This window comes from Indicator indicator, chromosome 20 (genome assembly GCF_027791375.1).
Source record: "Indicator indicator isolate 239-I01 chromosome 20, UM_Iind_1.1, whole genome shotgun sequence".
NCBI lineage: Eukaryota > Metazoa > Chordata > Aves > Piciformes > Indicatoridae > Indicator > Indicator indicator.
Window position 1 is genome coordinate 3691615 of NC_072029.1, and position 24069 is coordinate 3715683.

At 39.4% G+C, this 24069-nt stretch overlaps 1 protein-coding gene across 1 annotated transcript; it reads left to right on the forward strand.

Annotated features, from left to right (window-relative positions):
* On the forward strand, nt 1–23913 carry LOC128973734 (vasoactive intestinal polypeptide receptor 1-like). Its single transcript, XM_054390128.1, has 13 exons — nt 1–45; nt 9912–10011; nt 12504–12611; nt 13323–13432; nt 14032–14129; nt 15669–15801; nt 16214–16367; nt 18332–18392; nt 19252–19321; nt 20256–20347; nt 21021–21150; nt 22522–22563; nt 23725–23913. The coding sequence occupies exons 1-13, from the start codon at nt 1–3 to the stop codon at nt 23911–23913; spliced, it is 1332 nt and encodes a 443-aa protein (XP_054246103.1).
* The last annotated feature ends 156 nt before the right edge of the window (nt 23914–24069 follow it).

Consider the following 24069-nt stretch of genomic DNA (forward strand, 5'->3'; position numbering starts at 1 on the left):
ATGCTGCAGAGGATGCGAAGTTTGTGCTGGTTGCTGCTGCCGCTGGTGAGTACCCGGCGACGGTCACGCGGGGGTCGGGAGGGACAGGGAGAGGGGCGCTGCACATCTGTCTCCGAGAGACAGGGAGTAGGACACTGCACATCTGTCTCCTTACAACGCTGTCCACAGCTGGATGGCTCTGCAGCTGCCCAGCAGGGGCCGGGGAGGGGGGAGATGTTTGCAGAAGGGTAACTTTTCTCATAACAGGGAAAGAAAGAAAGAAAAATAAGGAAAGGCTTAAAAAAAAAGGGGGGGGGGGGGAAGGGGGGGTGTGAGGGGGTGGGAGGGAAGGAAAGAAAAACTATTCCTGAGTTAGCAGCTTGAGACAGGTCTTTTAAAAAAAATTGAGCTCTAAGATGCTATCAATAAATATCTTTTGTATTTACTGGAATTGCAGTTTCCAAAGGACAGGAAAGCATCCCTAAATCAGAGTAGCTGTAGCATGGCTCTAGAGGGACAGAAGGGGACACCCTACTGTCCCAGCTGTCCTAAGAAAGGCAACTTTGCTGAAGAAGGAAAACTAAAAGGGAACAGTTCTTCCTAATGGATCTGGGACATTTACCTCTTTGAGAGAACCCTGATTTTTTTCACTGCTGAAGGCATCTGCTGATAATATCACCAAGCAGGATCATGAACGATGCTGTGCACTGGCAGCAGCAGCTGAAGATGCAACACTAAACATCAGGGAAGGTGTATGAGCATAAGGACACATCTCAAGTACATACATCCCTCCCTAAGTCCTGTCCTGCCTGTTACTGCTGGCATTGCCGAGGCTGGTTAGCCAAAGCTGGTGTAAGTGCAAGTACAGTCACAGAACCTCAATCTGCAGCCTCAGGGAAGTGTTAGGAAAGCTTCCTATGGCTGTGATTCCCAGGGACTCATTCATTCTGACTTTAGTCATTCCACAGCTGAATGTTTAGTGTAGGCTGGGGTTCAGACTCCTGCTGTGGTCAAGGGAAGACGGACACCTTCCTGGGAGGCATTTCATCTTGTCCTGTGAAAGACAGATGAGGTGAATGTTCCTTCAGGGCTTGTTTTTGCCTACTGGTAATTGTGAGAGCTTAGGTGGTTACTGACTGGTCTTGACACTTCAGTTTTAAAAGGTGAAAGATGAGATGTAATTTTTCACACCTCCAGAATGTTTTTTCTTCCATATTTGTGCAGCTTCACATACAAGTGATAGAATATAGGTCCTTGCTACACAAACCTTACCACATGCAGTTACTATCATGTGTCCTACCTTTCTTTCAGGGAAAAACAGTCAGCCCAAATTGCTACACTGCTACAGGTTGCTACACTGCTACAGGTAGAGTGACTTTGGAGTCTGGACTAGACTTTTTGCAGGGGCAGAGTTTTTTCTTGCAGCTATCAGCAGAGTGAAGCTAACCTGAAGGGTGGTCTCATGCACATCTGTGGGCTGCCATCTATCACTTTAATGGTTTAGGATGTTGCAGCAGACTCTGCCCATAATAAATTCTGCAGGCTGCTTGTTCTGTGTACCTTTTGGCTTCAAACTATTACTCATATTTGAACTTCAACTGCATGTCTAGTAAGAGTCAATGCTCTAAATATCAGTGATTTTTGTGTCTCAAACTAGGTCTTGTGGGAAAATGTACATCTTAAGTTAGACTCTCAGGGAAAGTGAGAGACCTATAGAAATAAACAGTCCTTTCAAATTGCAGAGAAGTAATTCTAGTGTGGATTCTGCAAATAATTTGTTATTCAGATATGTAAATAAGCCAGAAGAATAAACCTGAAATCTTCCTCTGTGAAACTGGGTAATTCTACCTTCCATCAACTCCACAGGGAGTTGTGTATTGCAGGATATACAATCCTTGTGTGTTGCAAACTAGAGTCCTTGACATTAAAATTACCATTGGCTTGGAAATGACAAGGAAGAGAGAGAAGTGGATGCTGAAATGCATAAAAATGACTTTTCCTGTCTTAAAGAGTTCAGAGTCTCAGGAAACAAAGAATGTGGAAAAGACTTTGCATTCACCGCCCTTCCTGCTCAGCTAAACTGCTTTTCTTCTTCAACATGTAGCAGCTTTTCACATTTCTGGGGAAGGAGTTCAGTCTGATCTGGTGAATGGAGGTGAGGATGGAAACATAAATGGCTTTTCATTGAGCTGTACATTTGCTTTAGCAAAGCTTTCCTTGTGGTAATAGGTGTACAGATCCAAATCCACAGCAATGTGGATGATGAGCTGAGCTCCCAGTTACACTGAGCTGCATGCCTAAATTTCTCACATAGCTGCTCTTTGCTGATTTGTATTGAAGGGAAATACATGTTTCTTCTATGAATCTGGTCCCTGCAGACCTGGAAGTCCCTTCCATAGGGAACTGGAGGTGTGGAAGTATCAGTCTGCTTAGGCATTTCACTAGCCTGTAGGGAGTTAATGGAGGGAGACAGCCTCCTGTACAGTGAGTCACTGTCTTCAAATAGGTGTCTGAGAGAGGTAGGAGGAATCCTTCCCTGGAACTGCTTGTCTGCCTTTATTGATCATTAAGGACAGCTTGATGGGGGAGTTTAGATTAATCATCAAAAATTATCTATCTAAAATTAGGATTCTAGTCTAAAGCAGCTGATTTAACCTTCTTTCAGTACCACCAGGAAGAGATGGAAACACTCCAAGAACAACGGCTGGGACTTGAGTGAACTTGCTGAATTGATACCTAGGTGCTATGGATTAGGTGACCTGAACCTCACCCTTAGACAAACATCCTCCAGACTGAGAAAGGGAGAATTTTCTCCTTAATTTGGAGGAAAACTTACAATAGAAGAAAATGAGGACTCCCAGCTATTTGTGTTCTGTTCTTTTTCTAAGTGTTAGTGATAATGAAGTGGCCTACCCAATTTAGCATAGAGCTAATAAATTAATTTTCATCTTTATCAAACTAATATTAATTCCAGAGAGTTTATAAACCGTGAATGAAAGCAGTATGGCTGTTTTCTCACATAGAGGATACCTATGAGTAAATACAAACAGTGGTATACATGATATGTATGTACAGCATGTACTGTTCTGTATAGCACTATGCAGTTAAATACAGTCAGATAAAACCAATCCAACACACAGAGGAGCATTCAAGCATTACTCCAATGTTTTAAAAACAATCTTGAAAAGATTTTCCTCTGAAGGCAATCAGTGTCTTAGCCTCTCTTTTTTCCATAGGTAATTGAGTTAGAAAGAGAAAACAAGCACTGAAAATGGCCTCTAGGTAGTCATTTTCAGCCAAAATACTTCTGAAATAATCTGTTTAACTGGATGGAAAGAAAGATTGGAAATAGGGCTTTACCTTTGGGCTTGAAAGCTTATGGGATCAAGACTGTGTCAGAGCTTGTGAATAGAGGATAGGACATTTCATGGTAAATAAATGAGCTGCTGGTGGTTGGAGTCATGTCACTGCTGTGGTGACCTCAAGCTTTACAGTCAGTCAAGCTCAAGAGTGGTAAACATGGCTCTGACAAGGTACAAGCAACCTGGATCTTTGTTCTTGCAAGCACATTTGAGTGGTGGACTTTTTTTTTTTTTTTTTCTGCATGAGAAATCTTTGGCTATTTTTGGTAGTTTTGTGTAGTTTTCTGGCAGGACATGATACTACATCAATTGCATTATAAATATCACAGGAGTATTTATAGAGCACAGAGGAAAGGAGGGCCTTTACTGCAGTGATTGTGAAGGTAGCTGCACTGAATAGACAAGAGCTTCTGGAGCTTGAGATTGGTTCCACTTCCCTTCTAAGCCCATGTGAAAACTGGCTATGATTTTGGTGACCTTTGCTTCTCAGACTGAAGGCTTTCTAATGAGCACTTGGCTTTGTGAGAAAGTTGTTAAGCAGGTGGAAAGAGACAGGCCTTATGGAATATTTTTATGAAGTATATACAACACTCTGGGAAGTTTATGAAAAAGGATGAGGATTTCTTTATCTCCTTCAGTTATTCAATTTGTGTTCAACACTTTTGATGAGCCTCCTTTCATCCTGTGAGCCCTTCCTGTCCATCAGAATTCCAGCTGAAAACTAGGCATACATTTCAGAGCACATCCTGGCTCTCTACACAACACCTTTGGCATCACTGGCCAACTTTCAGGACTGCCTGTACACTTCAATCCACAGGTTAAAAATGGGCAGAGGATGCAGGAGCTTTTCTGTGCCTTTCTGTATCCTAAAATATCAGGTGAGTTTTAATCTTCCAAGCTGGCAGGCAGTGTGTGACATGAATGGCAGAACACTCTAGTTTTGTATGAGGAGAGGGAAAATATTCAGGCATCAGAGTCGTATCACAAAAAACTGAGCAGGGGAAAAACAGACACAGAGTACAGAAATTACTTCAGAGCAGATCTGAGATGAGATCTGAGGCATGAATGCAAGATGTAGAGACAGAGGCAAAAAAGAGCAGTGATTAATATTCTCAGTAAATGATTGATACACTCAATGCAAAACCCATTAATGAGTTTTTAAGATTATACAGCATTGGAAACTGAACCAGATCACTGTAAAGGCTCTTCGAGTTCTTGAAACCTTCCCATCCTGACAACGAATTCAGCCACTTCTTTGGTTTTTTTTTATTAATTTTCAAAAAGACCAAGTGTTGCCAGTTTAATTCTGCCTCTTTGATCCCATTGAATTGCTTTTTTCAAAAGTGACTAATGTGTTTGATGACCATCTTTGAAGCACTTCCCTTGTTTCCAGAGAGCATAGAAAATGTCCTTGCATTTCCCCAAGTGTGCTAATGGACTGCTTAATGAATGAAGAGCTGTCTTTTATGGGAGTTCCACATTACAGTTTTTCCAGCACCACAACAGCCTAGGGGCACCATCTTTGGATGGGCTCTCAGGAAAGATTGCTTTGAACTAGTTTGCACTAAGTATGGTGCGAAGATGTTGCTAGCAAAATTCTCTTCCCAGTGCTTGCTAAGTGGTGTTATCTATTGTGAGAAAATCAAAGCCCAAAGTGTCACAACCTTGGGTTTTCTGTTCAGATTTGGGCAGTGTTGACATCCCAGTGTTGGGGTAATGGTTGGACATGATCTTAAAGGTCTCTTCCAAAAAAAAAAAAAAATTCTATAATTCTGTGAGATAAATTATCTGTCATATAACAGAGGAAATACAAAGCAATGTTATACTTCGTGAGTTACTAGCACTTGAGGTTTCAATGCAGTCAGCTTATAGGTGTTAAAAAGAGGAAGTTTAAAAGTTAGCACAAGCCTAAAATCTGGCATTCTAAACTGTCTTAGGTTTCCTGCATGTCCATGCCTGACACTTTTTAATGTTCACTGCATGATTACTTTGTTCCAGGCAAGACTGTTTCAGTGGTTAGGACTTGGAGCTAAAATGCCTGTGTGAGTTTTGACTGGGCAGTAATGTTCAAGCCAGCAGAAAGATCTTCATGTTATGATGCTCAGCAATGCAAAGCTCCATTTCTTCAGTGTTGTCTACAACACTGCATGGAACCTCTAAGTTTTTTGTGCAAGCCTTGGTGTGAAAATCACCCACAGTGATTTTCAGTAAAGTTCATGCCAGGTTACTGCCTAGCTATGAGCATTTAAAATCAGCCTGTTATACCTATTATGGCAGAGAAGACTCTGCCACATTGGGCATTCTTGTCTCAGAAATCACTGCACTGTTTTGGTTTCTAAATTATCCTTTTCTAGGGTGAACAGGAGCTACTCTTTTCCTACAAAAGCCCAGTTGTTACAGCAGATGCTTCAGTGTTCTGTCCCTGCAACAAATGCAGATTCCCTGTTTTCTTGAAAGCCCCATCACCTAACCTCTGCAGGCAGATGAGAGCAGCAAGATGTGCTTTTTTCTCAAGGCATTGTGAGATTAATAACAAAAAAATAAGTAAGCCATAACCCACAAATCACAAGTAATATTCTGCCCAGGAGGCTTTTGGTTAACTCTAAAATAGTTCAATGGTTTTCTTTTTCTTAGAGCCTGAGGAAAACCAACAAATTGAAGCATCATCACAGTACTCAGTTTCTTCTATATGTGTCTTTTTTTTTCCCCCCATTTTTATTTCCCAATAGTGGGCTTACTTCAAGGAGAGCTATGTGATTGCAGGTTAACCACACCACTTCTTCTGGGGTAGTCTGTGGGTTATATCTTCAACTGTAACTGTTTTTCAGACACTGAATTATCAAAAATAGTTAACATATGCACTGGGATATAACAGAAGCTCTGGGCACTGGTAGCTATAGCCACCCCCAGTAAGCCAGTATCAAACACAACGTGAGCATGCTAGTTAATTGCTTGCCTCTTGGTGGTAGTGAGATTGACTACAGTCTCACCATTAGTGGGTATCACTAGCAGTTGGGCAGGGTTTTTAGAATAAACCATAAGAATCATGTTTCCTAGTGATTCATCACTGCTTTCAGAGGCAGCAGTCTGGACTACATGGACTTGGGTGCTGATCTCTTACAGTAATTCCTCTGCTGTGTGTCAAACAAGTGCAGCACAACTTCTTCCCTTCAGGTAGGGTAGATATGGGCTTCCCCAGCCACTGGAAATGAATGCCACTGATTTCAGTGCTGAATTATGGTGACTGAGGGCCTGATTCAGCAGGTGTAGATGCACTAAAGGAGAGAAGAAAAAAGAAAAAAAAAAGAAAAAAAAAAAAAAGGAGGTACATCTTGCTTCAAGCAGCAGGCAGCCTGGCACGCACAGTGAGCATTTGGGGCAGCTCACCTGCTTGGTCTCTCATTTATATTCCACTTGCATCAGCTGAATGTCTTGCTAAATTGATTTTTGGAGAAAGATAACCCTTCCTCCTCTGAAACTTTTCATAACTCATTATGTGTCTGTTTCTGCCATTCCCAGCACCTCAGGCATGAAGAGGAAGTAAAGTTAACCCAGCTCTTCCAAGTGTTTTGGTTTGTTTTTTTCTCAAAGACATTTCAAATCTCCTTTTGTGTTTTTTATTCCATTTTGTGTTCTGACTGGCCATTGCTTTCAAGCCTTTAATGATAAGACTCCCTATCAATGGCAAGTTGCATAGCCTAGTATCAAGTTGCCATGACTTTCAAATATCACACCTAAAAAACTTTCCAAATATAAAAACTCTCAGCAGTAACAGAGGCCAGAAACCCCAGAAATGAGAGGATTTATTTTTTTCCTGTCTAGATAAATCTCTCTTTATAAACTGACATAGTGGGAGATTTATGAATCAATCTTTTTGTTACTGCTACTCAAATAATTCATTTGTTATGTAGGCCAAATGCAAAATAAAATACATGTTAAAAGATAAAGCAATGAACAGGGAGCACGCTAATACCTGAAAAATAGCATTTCAGAATTGTGTTGTTGCAGCTGAACAGCAAGAAGGACTATTTTAAGAGTCACTCATGTTGATTTATAAAATGTATTTGGAGTTACCCACTGGAGGAATATAATGCATGAAAAAAGCCATGTCTTAATTTTCTTCTCAAATAGTGTTCTTTATCTTCTTTCTGGTCTAATATTAGGATGGATGAACCATCTCTAGGGCCTCATAATTAAAAGCAGCCTCTCTATGCTACTTTAAACTCCAAATATAAGCAGAATCTTTAAATGTATTTAATGTTGTGTTCTATTTTTTCTTTTCCCCATGGCAGACATTATTACTAAGGTGCAATAGTCTACATCACTTCCAGTAAAGTTTCTGTGGAAGCTAAAAGAAGTCCTGGCTGCGCTACTTGCTGAAAACATCCTGGACAGTAAATCACATTGCTAAGACTGAAAAGGCAATATATCAGTGGTGTTTTCACCTGTCCTCTGTTTTCAGTGTCATTAGAGGTTTAGAATGGCACAGAGTCTTCCTCAGAGATGTCTAAGGAGGTCTTCAATACATCACTTCAATTAAAACCACTACCTGCTGAGCCCCTGGCTTTGCCTTGAATAGCATAGCTTTGCAAAGCAGCAAACCCTCTGCTCTGTTCCATGTATGTCTCAAAGATGCCAATACCCCAAGGAAAACTTTGGTGCAGTATTCACTTTCCTGAATATAGATCAGTTGCTTTCTAGCCTCTATTGACTCTGTTGGATCTATTGACTCTGGGTTTAATTCAGTCACCTAAACATATCTGTGTAGAAATAGTTGAGACAGCAGAGGAAAATGTATCTGAGACTTCTCCACAGGACTTGCAAAATGAATGCAGAATCTACACCAGAGAGCTGAGATCCCAAATGGCACTAACCATTCCCGAGTGAAACACTCTTTGAATGCAGCTGAACTGCAAAAGAAGCTCAGATAACAAGACCAGATGTAGACACTGACATTGTAGGTTCCTTCTTAGAATATTGTCTTTACAGTGAGGGTGGCAGAGAACTGGAACAGGATGCCCAGAGGGATTATGGAGTCTTCTTCTCTGGACACATTCAAAACCCACCTGGATGCATTCCTGTGTGGACAAACCCTAGGTGATCCTGGTTTTGGCAGGGGGATTGGAACCAATGATCTCTGAAGGTCCCTTCCAACCTCTAATGTACTATGATACTGCCTTTTCAAAAGCACTGTTTTGGGGATGTTCTAGGGTATTAAGAACATCTTCACAATCACAGCAGACAGGATGCAGGACTACAGAGGTCAAGAAATTTCCTGGAATGGGAGATGGAGGCCAAGCAAAACACATAACAGCACCTAAGTAACACTAAGTATCTGTCAGTAAGAAAATGCATTTGAACCTTATTCAACAACTGATGTCCAGAAATGCATTTTTAGCTATTGGAACATAGCCATCCTAATCTATAAGACAAATACCATCCCTTAAGCTCCCCAAACAAGCCATTATTTTTTTTTTTTGTCTCAGTTCCTCAGCTGGTAAAATGGAAAGAGTGCTTCTGTCTGAGGAGTGTGTGACACCTCCAGGTAATATGTTGATAACATTTTGTAATTGCTCAAATTAATCTATGGCTAAGACTACCTCTTTTGTCTACTTTCTCTAAATTCTTGGACTTCAGTATTATTTAAGCTCCAGTGGACATAAAGCTTCTGCTTTATTTTTATAGTTATACCAGCTGCATTCAAACAGGGAGAACTTCCACAGTGCTCCCTCAGCAGAGTGATTTGTATGGCACTAGCATCTCAAGGTTTCAAAGAAGACCAGGAGCCCATTCTATTACTGTCAGCATAAAAGCAGAGTAGACACACCCTCCTGAAGAGTAGTTAAGACTTTACTGTCAAACTTCAGGCTAATTCCTCCAATAATGAGAACCTGATCCTTGCTAGCTCCCAAGAACCCAAGTAGGAATATACTGCCAATAGATAGTTCTGAACACCCAAAATAATTATTTGCAAAAAAACCCTCAACACGTATATTTAAAGAGTTTTTTGTTGCTGTCTGTTTGTTTCTTTTTAAATATGGGGAGGAAAAAAATACAACTATATATATAGCCAGACTGTATGTATGTTTGTAAGGTCCAGCATGATTATTCCAATGGCTGATAGATTTATCCCAGTTTTGGCCAGCTGACAAAGAATTGGAGATCCAAAGATTGTGAAATCCATTGAAGTTTTGTCAGCTTAAGGGGGAAGTGATGCAGATGTCCAGATTGGAGAAGAGGTGCTTCATTGTTTGATGATTTTAAAGATCTTTTCCAATCAAAATTTTTCTATGGCTCTATGAGCTTGACTGTTACGATACACTGGAGAATCCATATGGGCATGAATATCCAGACACATAAAGAAATTGATTTATGTATGAGATCACATCCTCATTCTGCCATTTACAGATATTATTTGCAGATATATCTGCAAAAAAAAAAAAATCTGGAGTTTTCACATTCTTAGACCTCAAAGTATCAGCTGTGAGGTATAAACTTGAAAGAAATTTGAGTCTTCTCATTCTGATAATCATAGAACTTCTTGGTTTGGTTTGTGTTTCTCTCACCCAGGTTGCTGGGATCCATCCAGAATGCAAGATATTCCAGCAGGTGGTGAAAGAGGAGACCCTCTGCTTAGAAAAGAATGAATCTGTTTCACCTGATCTTCAAGGTAATAGTCTTGGTTGTCAAGATCTGATATGAATATCTCATGTATATTATTTCAGGGACACAATGGTAAGATGCCATTTGTTTTCCTGAGTCAAGATTAGATTCCTACTTTATGTGGTTTCGTGATAGTTTGAACTGGGACTTTTACCTCATCTATTTTAGTTATCTTTAAATGCTCAATGTCAAAGTCAGTTTGTCTTCTTAGATTCCCTTAAAAGTAAATGGAGGAAGATGGGTGCCTGTAGAACATGATTAATTGTCTCTGCTATAGATTCTTACTTTAGAATGAGATGAATAATTTTCTGGAGCAGTATTTTTCTTTGCTAACCACAGAATGATAAGTTTAGACATTGACAAGTTTAGATGCTCAGTTAGGGCAGAAAAGCTGCTTGAAACATCTTCACATTGCTGGTAAGTCTACAACATAACATACAAAAGTATTTTGTATGGTTTTTACTTATATTCAAAGCTCCCAAGAATCATCCACAGAAGATGCTGAAGGATTTCAGCATGCAAACTGCTTACTCTGAAGTAGTTCCACTTTATTGTTGTTGTACAGAGTTGTGCCTAATGAGTGTCATCAGTTGAGCCCGAGGTGCAATTCCTCTCATCGCGAAGCAGATGTGTAAAACAAGCCAGCAGAATCAAGCTCTGAAAAGGTTTTATTTTCCCCACTGTCTAAAAGAGAAAGAGCTCTGGGTTGCTGAAAAAAAAGACTGTGATGGCAACACTACTTGATACAATTCCCACTCAAGCTGTCTTTATGGACTTGCCAGGTGTCTTGAGATCCTAGGCATGTAAAATGCTCTTTCTGCCTCTAGACAAAGTGGTTTCTCTGATCTAAACTGTAGATGTCACTGGAAATTAAGCCAGATCTAAGACTTCAAACATACAGGTTCCTCTCCTACATAAGGTCACCTAATTCACATTTCTAACCTCACGTTGCCAAGTACTTTACATTTTTATATCCATCTCCTCAGAGGTACTATAGTCCCTCTAAGAGAGACCTTTGAAGTCCTCAAGTCTAAACGTGTGGGCCACTGTGTGTCTAAGTGGGACTCGTATTACCTGACTTTATTAATCTGAAAATTAGCAGCCTAGTTTAGGCTATAAACATCAGAGAGCCCTGGGAATTTGCAGGGAGTGATTCATTCTGTGCTCAGAAAGGAGCCACCAATATATAGGCTGAATCATGCTCTGGAAGTCCCTGTCTCTTTCTGCTGATTGCAGAAGGAACACAGCTAGGATTAGCTAACGTATTTCAGACGATTGAAATTAGAGACAACAAGTCAGGGGTTTTATTTTCCCATCTGGAAAATTTGGGATAGCAAGAATGTGAGGATAACCCTGCAGGACATTCACAGGACTATCCTTTTGGAAGCCAGAGAGTGACTGTGCTCAGGAATCTTGCTTCCACATTTCAGCTCTTGACAAGTTTGGATTCACCTTGCCATCAGGCACGGAGGAAACAGAAAAGAGTCATTGAAAAAGAACAACACCTCCCAAATGAAACTCCTGCACTGCTTTATATCCACTTTATGACTACCTAGAGATCAGTTTCAGTTACAGCATGGTGCTTTTTAATTTTCTTAGTTCAGGCACCTTTACACACTGATAATTTTTCTGTGCTGCACCCACACCTACTTGCCAACAGATGCTTCATGACCACATCTTGAGACTCAATGTGATGCATCTGAGACAAAGCTGTCATTAACTTCTGAAGACCTTTTTTATGGACTCATAGCTAGTACCATGTCCTGTGCCATCACCCAGCAATCTCTGGTTTAGGGAACCTCAGGAATGCCAACCAGTCAGACCTACTCCTGATGATGGCTATTTTACATGGGTCTGGGAGATGTCCTTCTAGTTTGAGATTAATCCAATCCCTATTGAAATCACAGAATGGAGCAGGGTGGAAGGGACCTCTGGAGATCACCTAGTCCAACCTGCCTGCTAATGCAGGAACATCTAGAAAACAAGTCCATTGTAAAAGTAGCATTGACTGTCTAAACTCAGGACTTCTGCCTTAATTTCCTGTAACTCTGGTGAATTTGGTAGACTTAAAGCACAGACTCAAGAGCTTAAATCTGAATTTTCAAGTCTGATGTTTTTAAATCAATATTTTTTTACTCTCAAACCAGTAATAAGAAATCTCAAGTGTTAACAATGTAATATTTTAATTTTTGGTGACTTTTGTTTTGCTAATAGAAAGAACTGTAGATCATTTGGCTTTCAGATGGTGTCTGCTTGTATTTCACCTACAGTCTCTGGGATAAGGTGGTGGTGGGAAGGTCCATTTGGAATGCCAAGTGCCTGTGTGAGCAACAATGCACTCAAGGAGGATGGAAAACAATACAATCCTTCACTTGCAGAACTGCAATGTCCTGTTATGGCTCTAGTGGGAATTAGTGGGAAAGCCACAGTCTCATTATGGAAGATAATGGTGTGATGTTCCCTGTGTGTTTCTTTATTTAGAGGCACTTTCTTTTTCAGGATGTGCCAGGGAGTGGGATGGTCTAACCTGCTGGCCCAGAGCTGCTTTTGGGGAAGTGGTTAAAGTTCCCTGTCCAAGATTTTTTGAAGAAATCACCAATATCCATGGCAAGACTTTTTCTTTTCTGTTTCTTTTTTTTTTAAATTTTATCTCAAAATCATTATTATTATTATTATTTAATTTTAATTGTTATAAGATTCAGTAACTCATTTATTTTCCAGTCCACCACACTAACTCATATCAACAACACACAGCAATTATTCAGATGCACATCTTGGTTTATAGTCTAAATAATTGCTGTGTGTTATAAGTTAGTGTTGTGAACCAGGACAATAAGGAAGTTACTGAATCTTATATCTATTAGCACTTTTGCTATGCTGCACTGAATTGTCTGGTCTTTACAGTGGTCTAAAAAATATGAGTTATTACAGTACATCTTGAGAGCCTCTAGTTCAATCCTCCAGTTAGAGCACGATCAAGTTCAAAAATTATATCTAACTTCAAAACAAGGTCTGGTGGCTTGCCTGGCTTGTGGTCCACAGCATAAATGGTGTTTGATGCATGATTTGTTTTCCTCTGTGTAAGGACTGAATTTACAGACTGCATTTCCTAGATGAAATGTAGAGATTCCACTGCATCTTGACATCTTCACGATAGCTATGTAGAATATTATAACTCTATAGCTAATGTTGCTAAACATGACTAGACCTGTAAGTACCCAAATTAAGAATCATGTAAGAATAAATATTTGTGGTTTTTCTTTTCTCTCACCAACATCCTCCATGCCCAATTCATTCTGATATATTTTACCATTAAAGGCTTCCTTCTGAGAAACTGTACAGAGGAGGGATATTGGTCAGAGCCATTCCCACCATACACTGTTGCCTGTGGATTTGATGAAAGTTCCAGCAAAGGACCTGAGGATCAGGTGAGCTTTTTATTTCCTGTCCATAGACATCTCTAGAGTGCTGTGTTCTGAATGTGCTGGGTGGTTGGATGCTCTCACACATATGAGCCCTGTCAGATTCCAGTAACTACCCATGTTGAGCTCAACAATATTCAGTGTATTTAGAGTCTGGTTAACAAATTAGATTTAATACAAAGAAAAGGCTTAGTAGGTAGTACTTTCCTCTCCATCTAATAAACAATATTTATTAAGTGTGGTTCAGATATAAATGGAGGGATTCACAAAACTCTCATCAGGAGGCTTCAGTTCCCTGGGATTTTTATGTACATATAGGAGAAATTGTAATGACTTAACCAAATCAACATTTTCCTGTTGAACCTGCTCTATGGGGTCAATATTGCAAGATGAGCTTTTGGGCTGTAAAACCTGTCTCAGGTACAAGGTTAAGGATGATTCAGTAGAAAAAAGAAAGGTGTTTTAATGATGGAGAGTAAAACCTGAAGCACACAGAGCAGCACATAGGTGATGGGACTGACTAGGCATGGAAAATGTGAAATAAAGACACCAGCCTGCATGCTGCATAACCATCAGCATTGTTCTGTGTTCTCTTTTCCTCACAGAAATCATATTATTCTGCATTTTGGCGTGTCTACACTGCTGGCTATGCAGCATCAGTGGCTTCACTCCTTACAGCTCTAATTGTCTTTGCTGCCTTCAGGTAAAAACCCAATGGTATCTTTTTCAGGATGTCTTAAGAACTGGTTCGCTCTAATTCCTCTCCAACTCTCTGTTGTTTTGTTCCATGGGGTTTTTAAAAGTCTTGTTTTCAAATCTTTCTCAGACAATGCTGTTGATGACAATGAGTCCTTCTCTATTTATGTTGTAGCATTTCCTTGCAGATGTTAAAACAGTCAAAAATAAACAAACAAACAAATGAAAAAAGGCAGTTAAAGCAATGAAGTTGGCTGGACAGTCTGTCTTGGTCTCTTTAATTCCACTTTAATTCAGTGAAAATGCCCCAACCTCTTATCACTATTAACATAAAATGACTATCTGGAATACAAAATAACTGTACTTTTCCAGGGCATAGCAGGACACACTCTGCAGAAACCGAGTGTCTCATGCCCCTGAACCAGCAGTGATTCTAAACTGTCCATTCCCTCTGTGAAAGACCATTGCTTCCATAATGGGGAGCTATAGAAAGAGATTTAAAGAAATTTACATGTCCTGCTTGATGATGTTGGTTGGATATCAGGAAATGGATCCTGGGTTTAATTGGTTCCAATGCACTTGGACAAAAGCTGTAAGCTTACTCTGCAGACAGGAGTGCAGAGCACAGAAGCAGCTTCCTAACTGGAATGGAATGACAGTCTCAAAGGTCATATCACACAGAGAGAGAGCCAGGAACAGGAGGCTGGTATCTCTAAACCTTGGAAGAGATTCCTTTAGCTCAAGGTAAAACTGTGGACAGGGCAATCTAAGAAAATAGAATCTTTAAGGTTGGAAAAGACTTTTAAATCATCAAGTCCAACCATTAGCCCAGAACTGCCAGGTCACCACTAAACCATGACCCTCAGCACCAGATCTACACAGCCTTTATATCCCTCCATGGATGATGATTCTACCACTGCTCTAGGCAGCTCTAGGCTTGACAACCTTTTGTTTTTTTCTAGTGTGCAGTTTAAACCTCCTCTGGTGCCACTTGAGGGTGATTCCTCTTGTGCTATTGCCTGTTACCTGGGATAGAAGACCAACTCCAACTTGCTACAACTTCTTTTCAGAGAGCTGTAGAGAGTGAGACAGTCTCCCCTGAGCCTCCTTTGTTCCAGGCTAAACAACCCCAGATCCCTCAGCCACTCCTCAGAAGAATAATGCAGTCTAGGGAAGGAAAAATTCTTCTCAATATGTGACTAACACCCACCCCCCCCAATATTCTGTTCTTCTCTGGCCAGAAAAGGACTGAAAATCCTGTGACAAGCTTAAAAAAAAAAAAAAAGTGCTATTTAGAATAATTAAAAGATATTATACAGCCCAAGAGTCCCAGAGTTATTCACTGGCTGATTTTGGCAACTCTTTTAAACATGTGGTGATTCAAGGGCAATTACTCTAACACTTTTATTAACTTAGCTAATGACTGCTCAGCTCCCTTGTGTCTAGTTCCCTCTCAGATAGTGACAAATGATTTACTTGCTTTGGAAGATGTCTGAATTTTGGTGAGATCATGAAGAACAATTTTCATTTTCTCTTTCCATGTCAGAAAATTCCACTGCACACGGAATTACATCCATATGCACCTGTTTGTCTCCTTTATCCTGAGGGCAATTGCTGTTTTCACCAAAGATGCTGTTTTGTTTGCAGATGAGACTATGGACCACTGCCTAATGTCAACGGTACCAAACGTCCTGTCTCTCTTATCTCTTCTAGATATAACTTTTAATTCTTTACCTGAGGAGACTATGGGTATTCCTTAATCTCATTTCTCTTCAGTTTGCCACAACTGAAATCTGAAAACAGTACCCCACAAACTCAAATGCCAAACACTTTGGCTCCCTGCAGCTTTGGTATTTAAGGTGCAGGGCTGGTGACTCTGTATGAGTTTCTATCAGTAAATAATTTCATCTGTAAGAGTGTCCATTTTCCCCTTTCCCTAAAAAACTGCATGATGAAATCCCAACCCCACTGAAAGCTTGTAATAATGTCTTCATTCTTGTGTGGTCACATTAACTGTTGCCTATACTTGTAGAGAAACCACACACAATAAAGAGCAGAGCTAATTGTTTTTTCCTTTCTCTTCATTTCCAGGTTGCTTGTAAGGCTGCTGTGGCATTCTTCCAGTTTAGTATTTTAGCAAATTTCTTCTGGCTTCTTATAGAAGGGATATACCTGCAGACACTGCTTTTGCTGACCTTTGTCTCAGACAAGCAGTATGTATGGTGGTTCATATTTACTGGCTGGGGTTAGTATTTTTTTCCCCTTCATACTGTTTAGCACTTCCATTTACAGTCAGACCTAAATAAAACACTCATTCTGAGATGAAATGTGCCACTTTTTTGTTGCAAACTGCCCATTCACCCAGTGCTACTATATCAAAACCATACCATTATTCTGTCTTTATTTGTATCCTGTTAGATATTTAACCATCCAAAACTTTGAAGGAGAGTATAGGATGGATTACTAGAAGCAGAAGCAGTAGGATGCATGTATTTGAAAGATTGCAGCACTCATCTTTATGACTGCAGTTAAATTCATGCAGCAAAAGGGATTTAAAAGTTAGCCTTCTAATCCAAACTCTCTCTCCAGGTTTCTCCTGCAGACAGTAGAGAGAGGTGAGAGGTATGTGTGCTGTGGTGGTGATTAATCCAGTCCTCAAGAAGATGAATATTGAGACTGGGTAGCAGCCTGGAAACTTGTTGCCTTTCTTCAGTGACTGAAGAAGTTGGGTGACTAACTTTAAGTTGACATTTTGCTTGTAGTAAGGAGAATTGGATAATTCAATCTTAAATTACACGAGGACAGAATCAAACAATTCTGGGGTTGGGTTTTTGTTGTTGCTGGGGTTTGGTTTGGTTTGGTTTGGCTTTTTTCTGAGATCTTCTGGCTTCAAGGAATCTTTCAAGATTGCAGAGTAGTTAGCATGATCTCCCATTATCAGAATATGTGCATGTCAGGCACAAAAGTTCTTTCATTGCTGAGAATTGTTTATTTGTGGCTCTCAGATATTCCTGTACCTCATCTTGTCTGTTCTAAAGTAGAGGCACCCAAATTGAGTGGTTATAGTGACATTTTTGACTAGGGAATGAAATCTAAATTCTTCATCTGCAGAGTCTCTGCCTTTTAAAAAGTGTAATTACATTTGAAAAAGTCTGAATTTTATAGAAGGGATCTTGGTTTAGAGCTGTTCCAATTAGATTGCCTGAAACTAGACACTTACACCTTGATTAATCACAGCTAACTTGGGGTAATAAAGGAATCTACATCTCAATGATGTAGTAATCATCTCCTTTTACAATCAACAACAGAAAGTGAGAGACATCTCAGGGGTACCTCATATAATATGGATGCAAATATTTCTCTTTGTTAATTAAAAAAGACAACTCGAACTGAATATGTTCTCAGTTTAATTGCCTTAAACAAAGGTCTGAAATTAGGAAGGAAACTTCTGGGCCTTTCCCGTAGATCTCAAATGATGCTTAGAAAGATATTGCCTATATTTCAATAGATTTATCAGTGAACATGTCACCTGCTTCAGATTAGAGGCCTTTTTGTGGCAGCTTGAAAATCATTCAGTCTTTGGAAATTCAATTGCACAGAAGAAGAGCAAACACAATTGCTAAATTATAGGCTTGCTTAGAAATAAAAGGGAAAAAAAAAAAAAAAAAAGGAAATAACCTTTTGGCCATAAAAGTAGAATTACAAGCAGTGATAAAGCAAGTCTAGAGATCACTAATTCCTGGATTTAGCTGAATTGTCATGGAATGATCTAGTGGGAAAGATAGAAGCTCCTCAGGATAAGCTTGTGTACAACCAGCTGTATGCTGGCCAGATAAAAAAGCTCTGGTTAGATAAGTAAAAGTGCTTGTAATTCCTATCCAAACCTTCAAGTAATTCTTAGCTGTTATTTTTTAAAACATAGTTTCAAAACATCCTGTTTTCCTTTGTTTTGATTTTGTTCTCCTGTCATTTTTCATTCCATTTATTTTTCCTGTGTTATTTCTTTTGTTCCTTGAAGTCCAAGTTCTTTCATAAAGTTTTGTGGGTCTGTTTGTTGGGTTTTGTTTAATTTTATTTAAATTATCTGACCTATTGTTTGACCTCCAATGTACATCCAATCTGCTACACACTGAACCTTCTTGGAATAGAGCTTCCATGGGACACAGTCCTGAAAACCAATTGTGTTGTGTTCTGTGTTGCTTTGTCCAGGAGCTCCCACTGCTGTGATGTTTACTTGGGTCCTCACAAGAATCCATCAACAAAATACTGGGTAAGTTAGAGCTTGGAAAAGGAACCCAAGAGCATCCTATTTTGTGTTGTATTTGGATTTTATGGGGGAAAAAAAAATAAAGATGCAAAACCCAGAAAAGTAAAAAAAAAAAAAAATGTTCCAAATTTGTGCCTCTGGTCTTTACACTCCACGCACAAACAAGAAAAGAGTTTTGAGTTTGAATTTGAGTAATAAATCTGGAAATATTATAATCACCATTGAAATGCCATTTAGTTTCCTAATGCCCAGCCCTTGAAATAATTATATCTTAAGAAAATCACTGCTTCTGTACAAAATCAGCCACAAATTGCTACTCCTGATCCCTTCAAACAAGTTCCTTCAAAAAAAAAAAAACAAAACATGTTATCTACTTAGAAGTAGTTTCTTTCATAGATTCATAGAACACCAGGTTTGAAGGGACCTCAAGAATCATCTAGTCCAGCCTTTCAGGGTAAGAATATAGTTTAAATGAGATGTCCCAGCACTCCTCATGATGATGTCAAAACATCATGACCTCAAAGTCACTGTATTTGTGTATGAACAGAACCTTAGTCCCTGATTTATACCCTGTAGGACAATCATTTTTTCACATCAAAGCAGGAAATAAGCCTGAAAATACAAACATTCATTTCTTGACTTTGCTTTGATTCTTCAACTCCTGCCACTTCCTGAATAAACTCCCTTTATAATATTGGGCTGCACAGAAACTTTTTGAGTGGTATTTAAAGGCAGGGGCCTTTAAATAGTGATTTCAAACTTGGTGCCCATCACTTTCCTGCTCTGTGACAGGAGTATATTCATGTGTTGTGGAAAGCTCACACAAGGAAGATAATATAATTGGGTTTGTTTGCTGTTTCAGGTGTTGGGATGATGATGAAAATGGAGTGGTGTTATGGGTCATCAAAGGTCCCATTCTGCTAACTGTATTAGTATGTTTGTCTTCATATTGTCTTGAGTATCCTTTAAAACGTGAAAGCTCAGCTAAGTGTCTCAGTAAGCTGGGAGAAAAAGAATAGCACATGCTGTGGTATGGAATTTCAAACAGCTGGGAATTACTGTGGGTTTATCATTGATTTGGTTGGGTTTGTTGGGTTTTTTTCCCTCTCAAAGCACCATAAATCAAAACCTAAAGAACAAATCCTACATGTCCTAGAGTCATGCTAGGACATAATGAAACCATCGTGACACCTGCATTCTGCATGCCACAGTGAAGTCTGTGCCTCTGTAAGTCATGTCTGGAGAAAAGCAATCCACATTGGCAAGACTCTTAACAACATGAAGCTGGTTTAATTCAATAAATACAAATAAATAGATCTGATATATTTTTAAAATGAGTTCTTGGGAGGTAAACTTAGGACAAAAAAAAATTATATCCTTTATGCACACATTTATTCCATCTAAATCCATCTAAATTCCATCTAAAGCAGTATGTCATCTAGGCTTGTATCTGTTATAAGCAATGAAGGGAACAGGGACAACCATTTGGACATAGTAAAATCTTCTAGGTGCTGATAAGTACAAGAAGTTAATATCAGACATAAAATCATATTGAGAGAAGTAGGTCTATATTAATTCAAGATATTTTTCAGCATAGCCTTATGTATGACTATATCCCTGTGGGAAAAATTAATTCTCTTTCTAATGCTATCACTTTGATCTAAGAGAAGATGTGCACTAGTTTGTAGCAGTGAAATTCCTATGACTGGGGAGTTTTGGTTAATTTGTGGCAGTGAAATTCCTATGACTGGGGAGTTTTGGTTAATTTGTATCTGAAGAACCATCCTGATGTGTAGTGGATTTACAGAGTTTGTCTTGTTCTTTTTTGTTTGTTTGTGGTTTTGTTGCCTTTTTTTTACTTTTCAGATTAACTTCATTATATTTATTAATGTGATCAGAATTCTAGTCCATAAATTGAAGACTCAAGAGGGAGGAGGGAGCCATTCAGGCCACTTTGTGTAAGTATTTCTGGGTCTTTTGATACTGAGCTGTTCAAACTGCTATAAGAAATGTTTTGCTAATAGAAAGAGAAATTCCCAGAAGAAACAACATTGTAAACTTTCCTTTTCATCCAAAATGTCACTTTTTGTGGTTGTTGTTGTTGTTTTGTTTGTTTGTTTTTCTTCAGGGGAAGAAGGGTGGGGTGGATGTATTTGAAACAATGAGAAAAGTAAAATACAAAATATTACAATGCCCAAACAACTCAGCTTGAAACTGTAAATGCTAAATGTCGGGTAATGCCTCACCACTGTTTAAGAAGCTGAATCAACTCTTAAGGACAGCTCCCCATGGATAGCTTTGGAAGTTGAGACACTTCCATGGGGGAAGCAGGACTGAGATTAGTCTCAGAAGAGCAGATCACAAGAGTTAGTTTGGTGTCCCTGGTTTTGCATATACAGAAGGCAGAAGAACCTTTAATAGTTGGTCCAGAAGACTTGCATGCTGATTTGTTCATCTCTGTTCACCAGGTATTAACAGGGGGAGTGGCAGAAAGTAATCTTTCCATTAATCTCCTTGGGTATAGTTATCTCCATTATGAAGCTGTCCTCTGTACTAAACTTTATTTCAACATGGCCATCACTAATTCTGTATTTCTAACAGTGCATTGTTCTCTAATTCTTGCTTTGCCAGGAGACTTGCTAAATCCACATTACTCTTAATCCCCCTCTTTGGAGTGCACTATGTTGTATTTGCATTTTTCCCAGAAAGCACAGGTCTGGAAGCTCGCCTTTATATTGAGCTGGGCTTGGGTTCTTTTCAGGTAAGCTGGATAACAAGTTTTTCACTCTTAAGAGGTTTGATCTGAAGCACCACACTCTCAGGACTTTTATATTTTAGGCTGATTTGTAGAGTAGGTGTTAATAACAGATCTGGATTCAACACACACATTCCATCTTACTCCTTCACAAACTCTTTCAGTTGTTCCTTCCCTTATCTTATTATTTGAAATCTCACACTACTCTTGAGTTCTGACTCAGACTTCATATTCATAATCACAAAAAAAGATTAGAGTTTCTACATTCATTGAATAACAATGACAGAGTGCCATGGATTAAGGTAAACTGATGGAAACTAATTACAACATATAATAAAGGTGATGACAAGAGGAACAAAAAAATAAAGATCATATATAACAACCAGTTCTGCCCTTGCTGTTAAGCAGTAGTGAATCTATCAAGTTAATGACTTCATTGTTTCTTCTATTTTGCCATACATCTGTTACGAACAATATCTTGGCTCTGAAAGGGCCAGGGTCTGGGTGTGGTGCACTTTGTAATAAGTAGCTGAGACCTTTTTCCTTCCCCTTTTCCCCTGTACCCCACAACGGCTTGTCCATAAAATCACAGAATCAGTCAGGGTTGGAAGGGACCACAAGGATCATCTAGTTCCAACCCCCCTGCCATGGGCAGGGACACCTCACACTAGATGAGGCTGTCCATGTTGATATGTGTTGAGTATGGTGCCTCTTCCATACTTACCTCTCAACCCCAGCCAGAGTCTGCTTGGGAAAACATTTGCTGGCCCAAGCCAAAGCTGTGCTGTGGACAGTGTTGACATTCTAACAACATGGAGAAGCAAAGACCAGGTTCAGGGCTGTGCCTTGTTCAGTTCACTAGCACAGATGTAGTCTAGCACTATTTGCCTATCTTAATGAGATTACTTGGCTCCTGGTTCACTACCATTTCCCCAGACAATGCCTGACTAGTTTTGGGTGAATAGGAACCCAAGAGCTCTCCCAATAGGTTGTTGGCTGGACACAGCCACCCTCTTGTGAGTGAAAGAAGACAGTTTAGCAGTAAAAAAGCTAGTCCTCACCCAGTTTATTCACTATTGCAAATACAAACTACTTTATCTGATGGAGTACTTCTCTGTAGGGTACAGTAAAAAGTCCCTAGTGTATCCATACAAGGAAAGACATAACATTGCCAGTCATTTGAGGAATTTAATCCTACTATGAAAACCCAATAAATAGTGCCATATCACCTAAATTCCAATGCAACTATGGAAAATATTTTTTCTTTTTCTGTACTAGTAAAATTTTTAACAATATCCAATGTCTTTCTTTGATTCTCTGCTTTAAATCCTGATGGTTGGTTGTTTTTCTTTTGTCTCCCTGTCTTTCCTGTCTTAGGGTTTTGTTGTAGCTCTTCTATATTGCTTCTCAAATGCAGAGGTGAGTAGCTAGTACATAAGATTATCAAAACCCCTTAAACTCATGGACATCTCTTGGTTTTTCACTTTATTTTTTTTTTCCTATTTCCAGAACAGATCTGTGCTTTGGTCTGCTCCTGAAAGCATGAAATACCCAACTTTTTTTTCTCCCTTGGTACCTTTGTTGACTTTATTTATATTCATACAGTTCTGACAGAAGGACACAAAACAAGCTTTGAAACAATGACCCTTCACAAAGGATTGGTGACTTTCCTGTCAGGGGACTTTTTTTCTGCTTTATGTCTGATAGTTACCATGATGAACTCTCAAGGGAAAGATTGTAACATTCCTTACTTCCCTTAGGTTTATTTTCTGCTGGTTTCTTCCTTCCTTTTCTATCTCCTTCTACTCCTTTCCTCCTGAATGTCTACAGAGGCAGCAGGAAGCAGAAAGCAATTAATCCACAACAGACTGCTCATGGGAATGGTAGCAAGGACTGGATGTTCCCTGCACCTTCTTGCACTCCCTCTGACACAGATTTCAGCAGCTTTATGTAGGGCATCAGAATCTGCCTGCATCCTCTTCCCTCATCTGAGACCCAGCAGTATCAATAACAGGTCATGAACCTCCAAGTTTGTTCAACCTACTTGTTAGGTGTGTCAGATAGTAAAAATACCAGTTCTGACTTTACTTTTAGGATCCCCTGAGACCTCCCTCAAATCTAATATGTATTCACATCGATTCAATATCCTTCAAAATCAGCAAGGGATCTTCAAGGAAGATCTCAGTCTGGATGAACTAAAAGCGTGGAGAAGGCTTATAGTACAAAGCAGGTCAGAGCAAGGAGACACAGAAGATTCAGTGTAAGGAAAAAAGCAGAAATTATACAAAGAGGCAGAAATTTTAATGAAACAGACCTACAGTAATAAAGAAACCAGTCAAAACCTTCCCTGTCATCCTCTGAATTTTGGAATTTTGGTCTGGTTATTTTCAAAACTCAAAATGGACATAGTTTAAGTTATTCTAACAATGTATTGAGGCTTAACCTTGATTCATTTGGGTGCTTTTGGGCATCTGGGTTAAGAAGTCAGTCAGGCATTTTGTCATATTTTACCTTCAATGTCCACTAAGTTTGAATACTCTGATTTTCTGTTTTTTTTTTTTTTTAATTCGTTTTCTGTAGGTTCAAAGTGAACTGAAGAAACAACTGTGCAAGTGGCAGCATCGAGAATACCTGAACTTCATACACAAACACAGGGCTTTGTCCAGAGAAAACAGCCCAGTCAACTATGTCACTCAGTTGTCATTGCTTGAAAAAATCAGTCCAACAAGGAAAACAACTGTGTACCAGAATGGTGTCACTTCTGTCTGAGCTTTTCTGCAAGGAGGTTTTTTTTTTCTGCTGTGATGTTGTACCATACTACCTAAGAGATGGCCAGCTTGGATCCTTCACAGTTTTCTGAGCCTTGCATGAATTTGTTGTTCTGAATGTGAGCTGCTTTCCCCCCCTGGCACAGATCAGTATTTC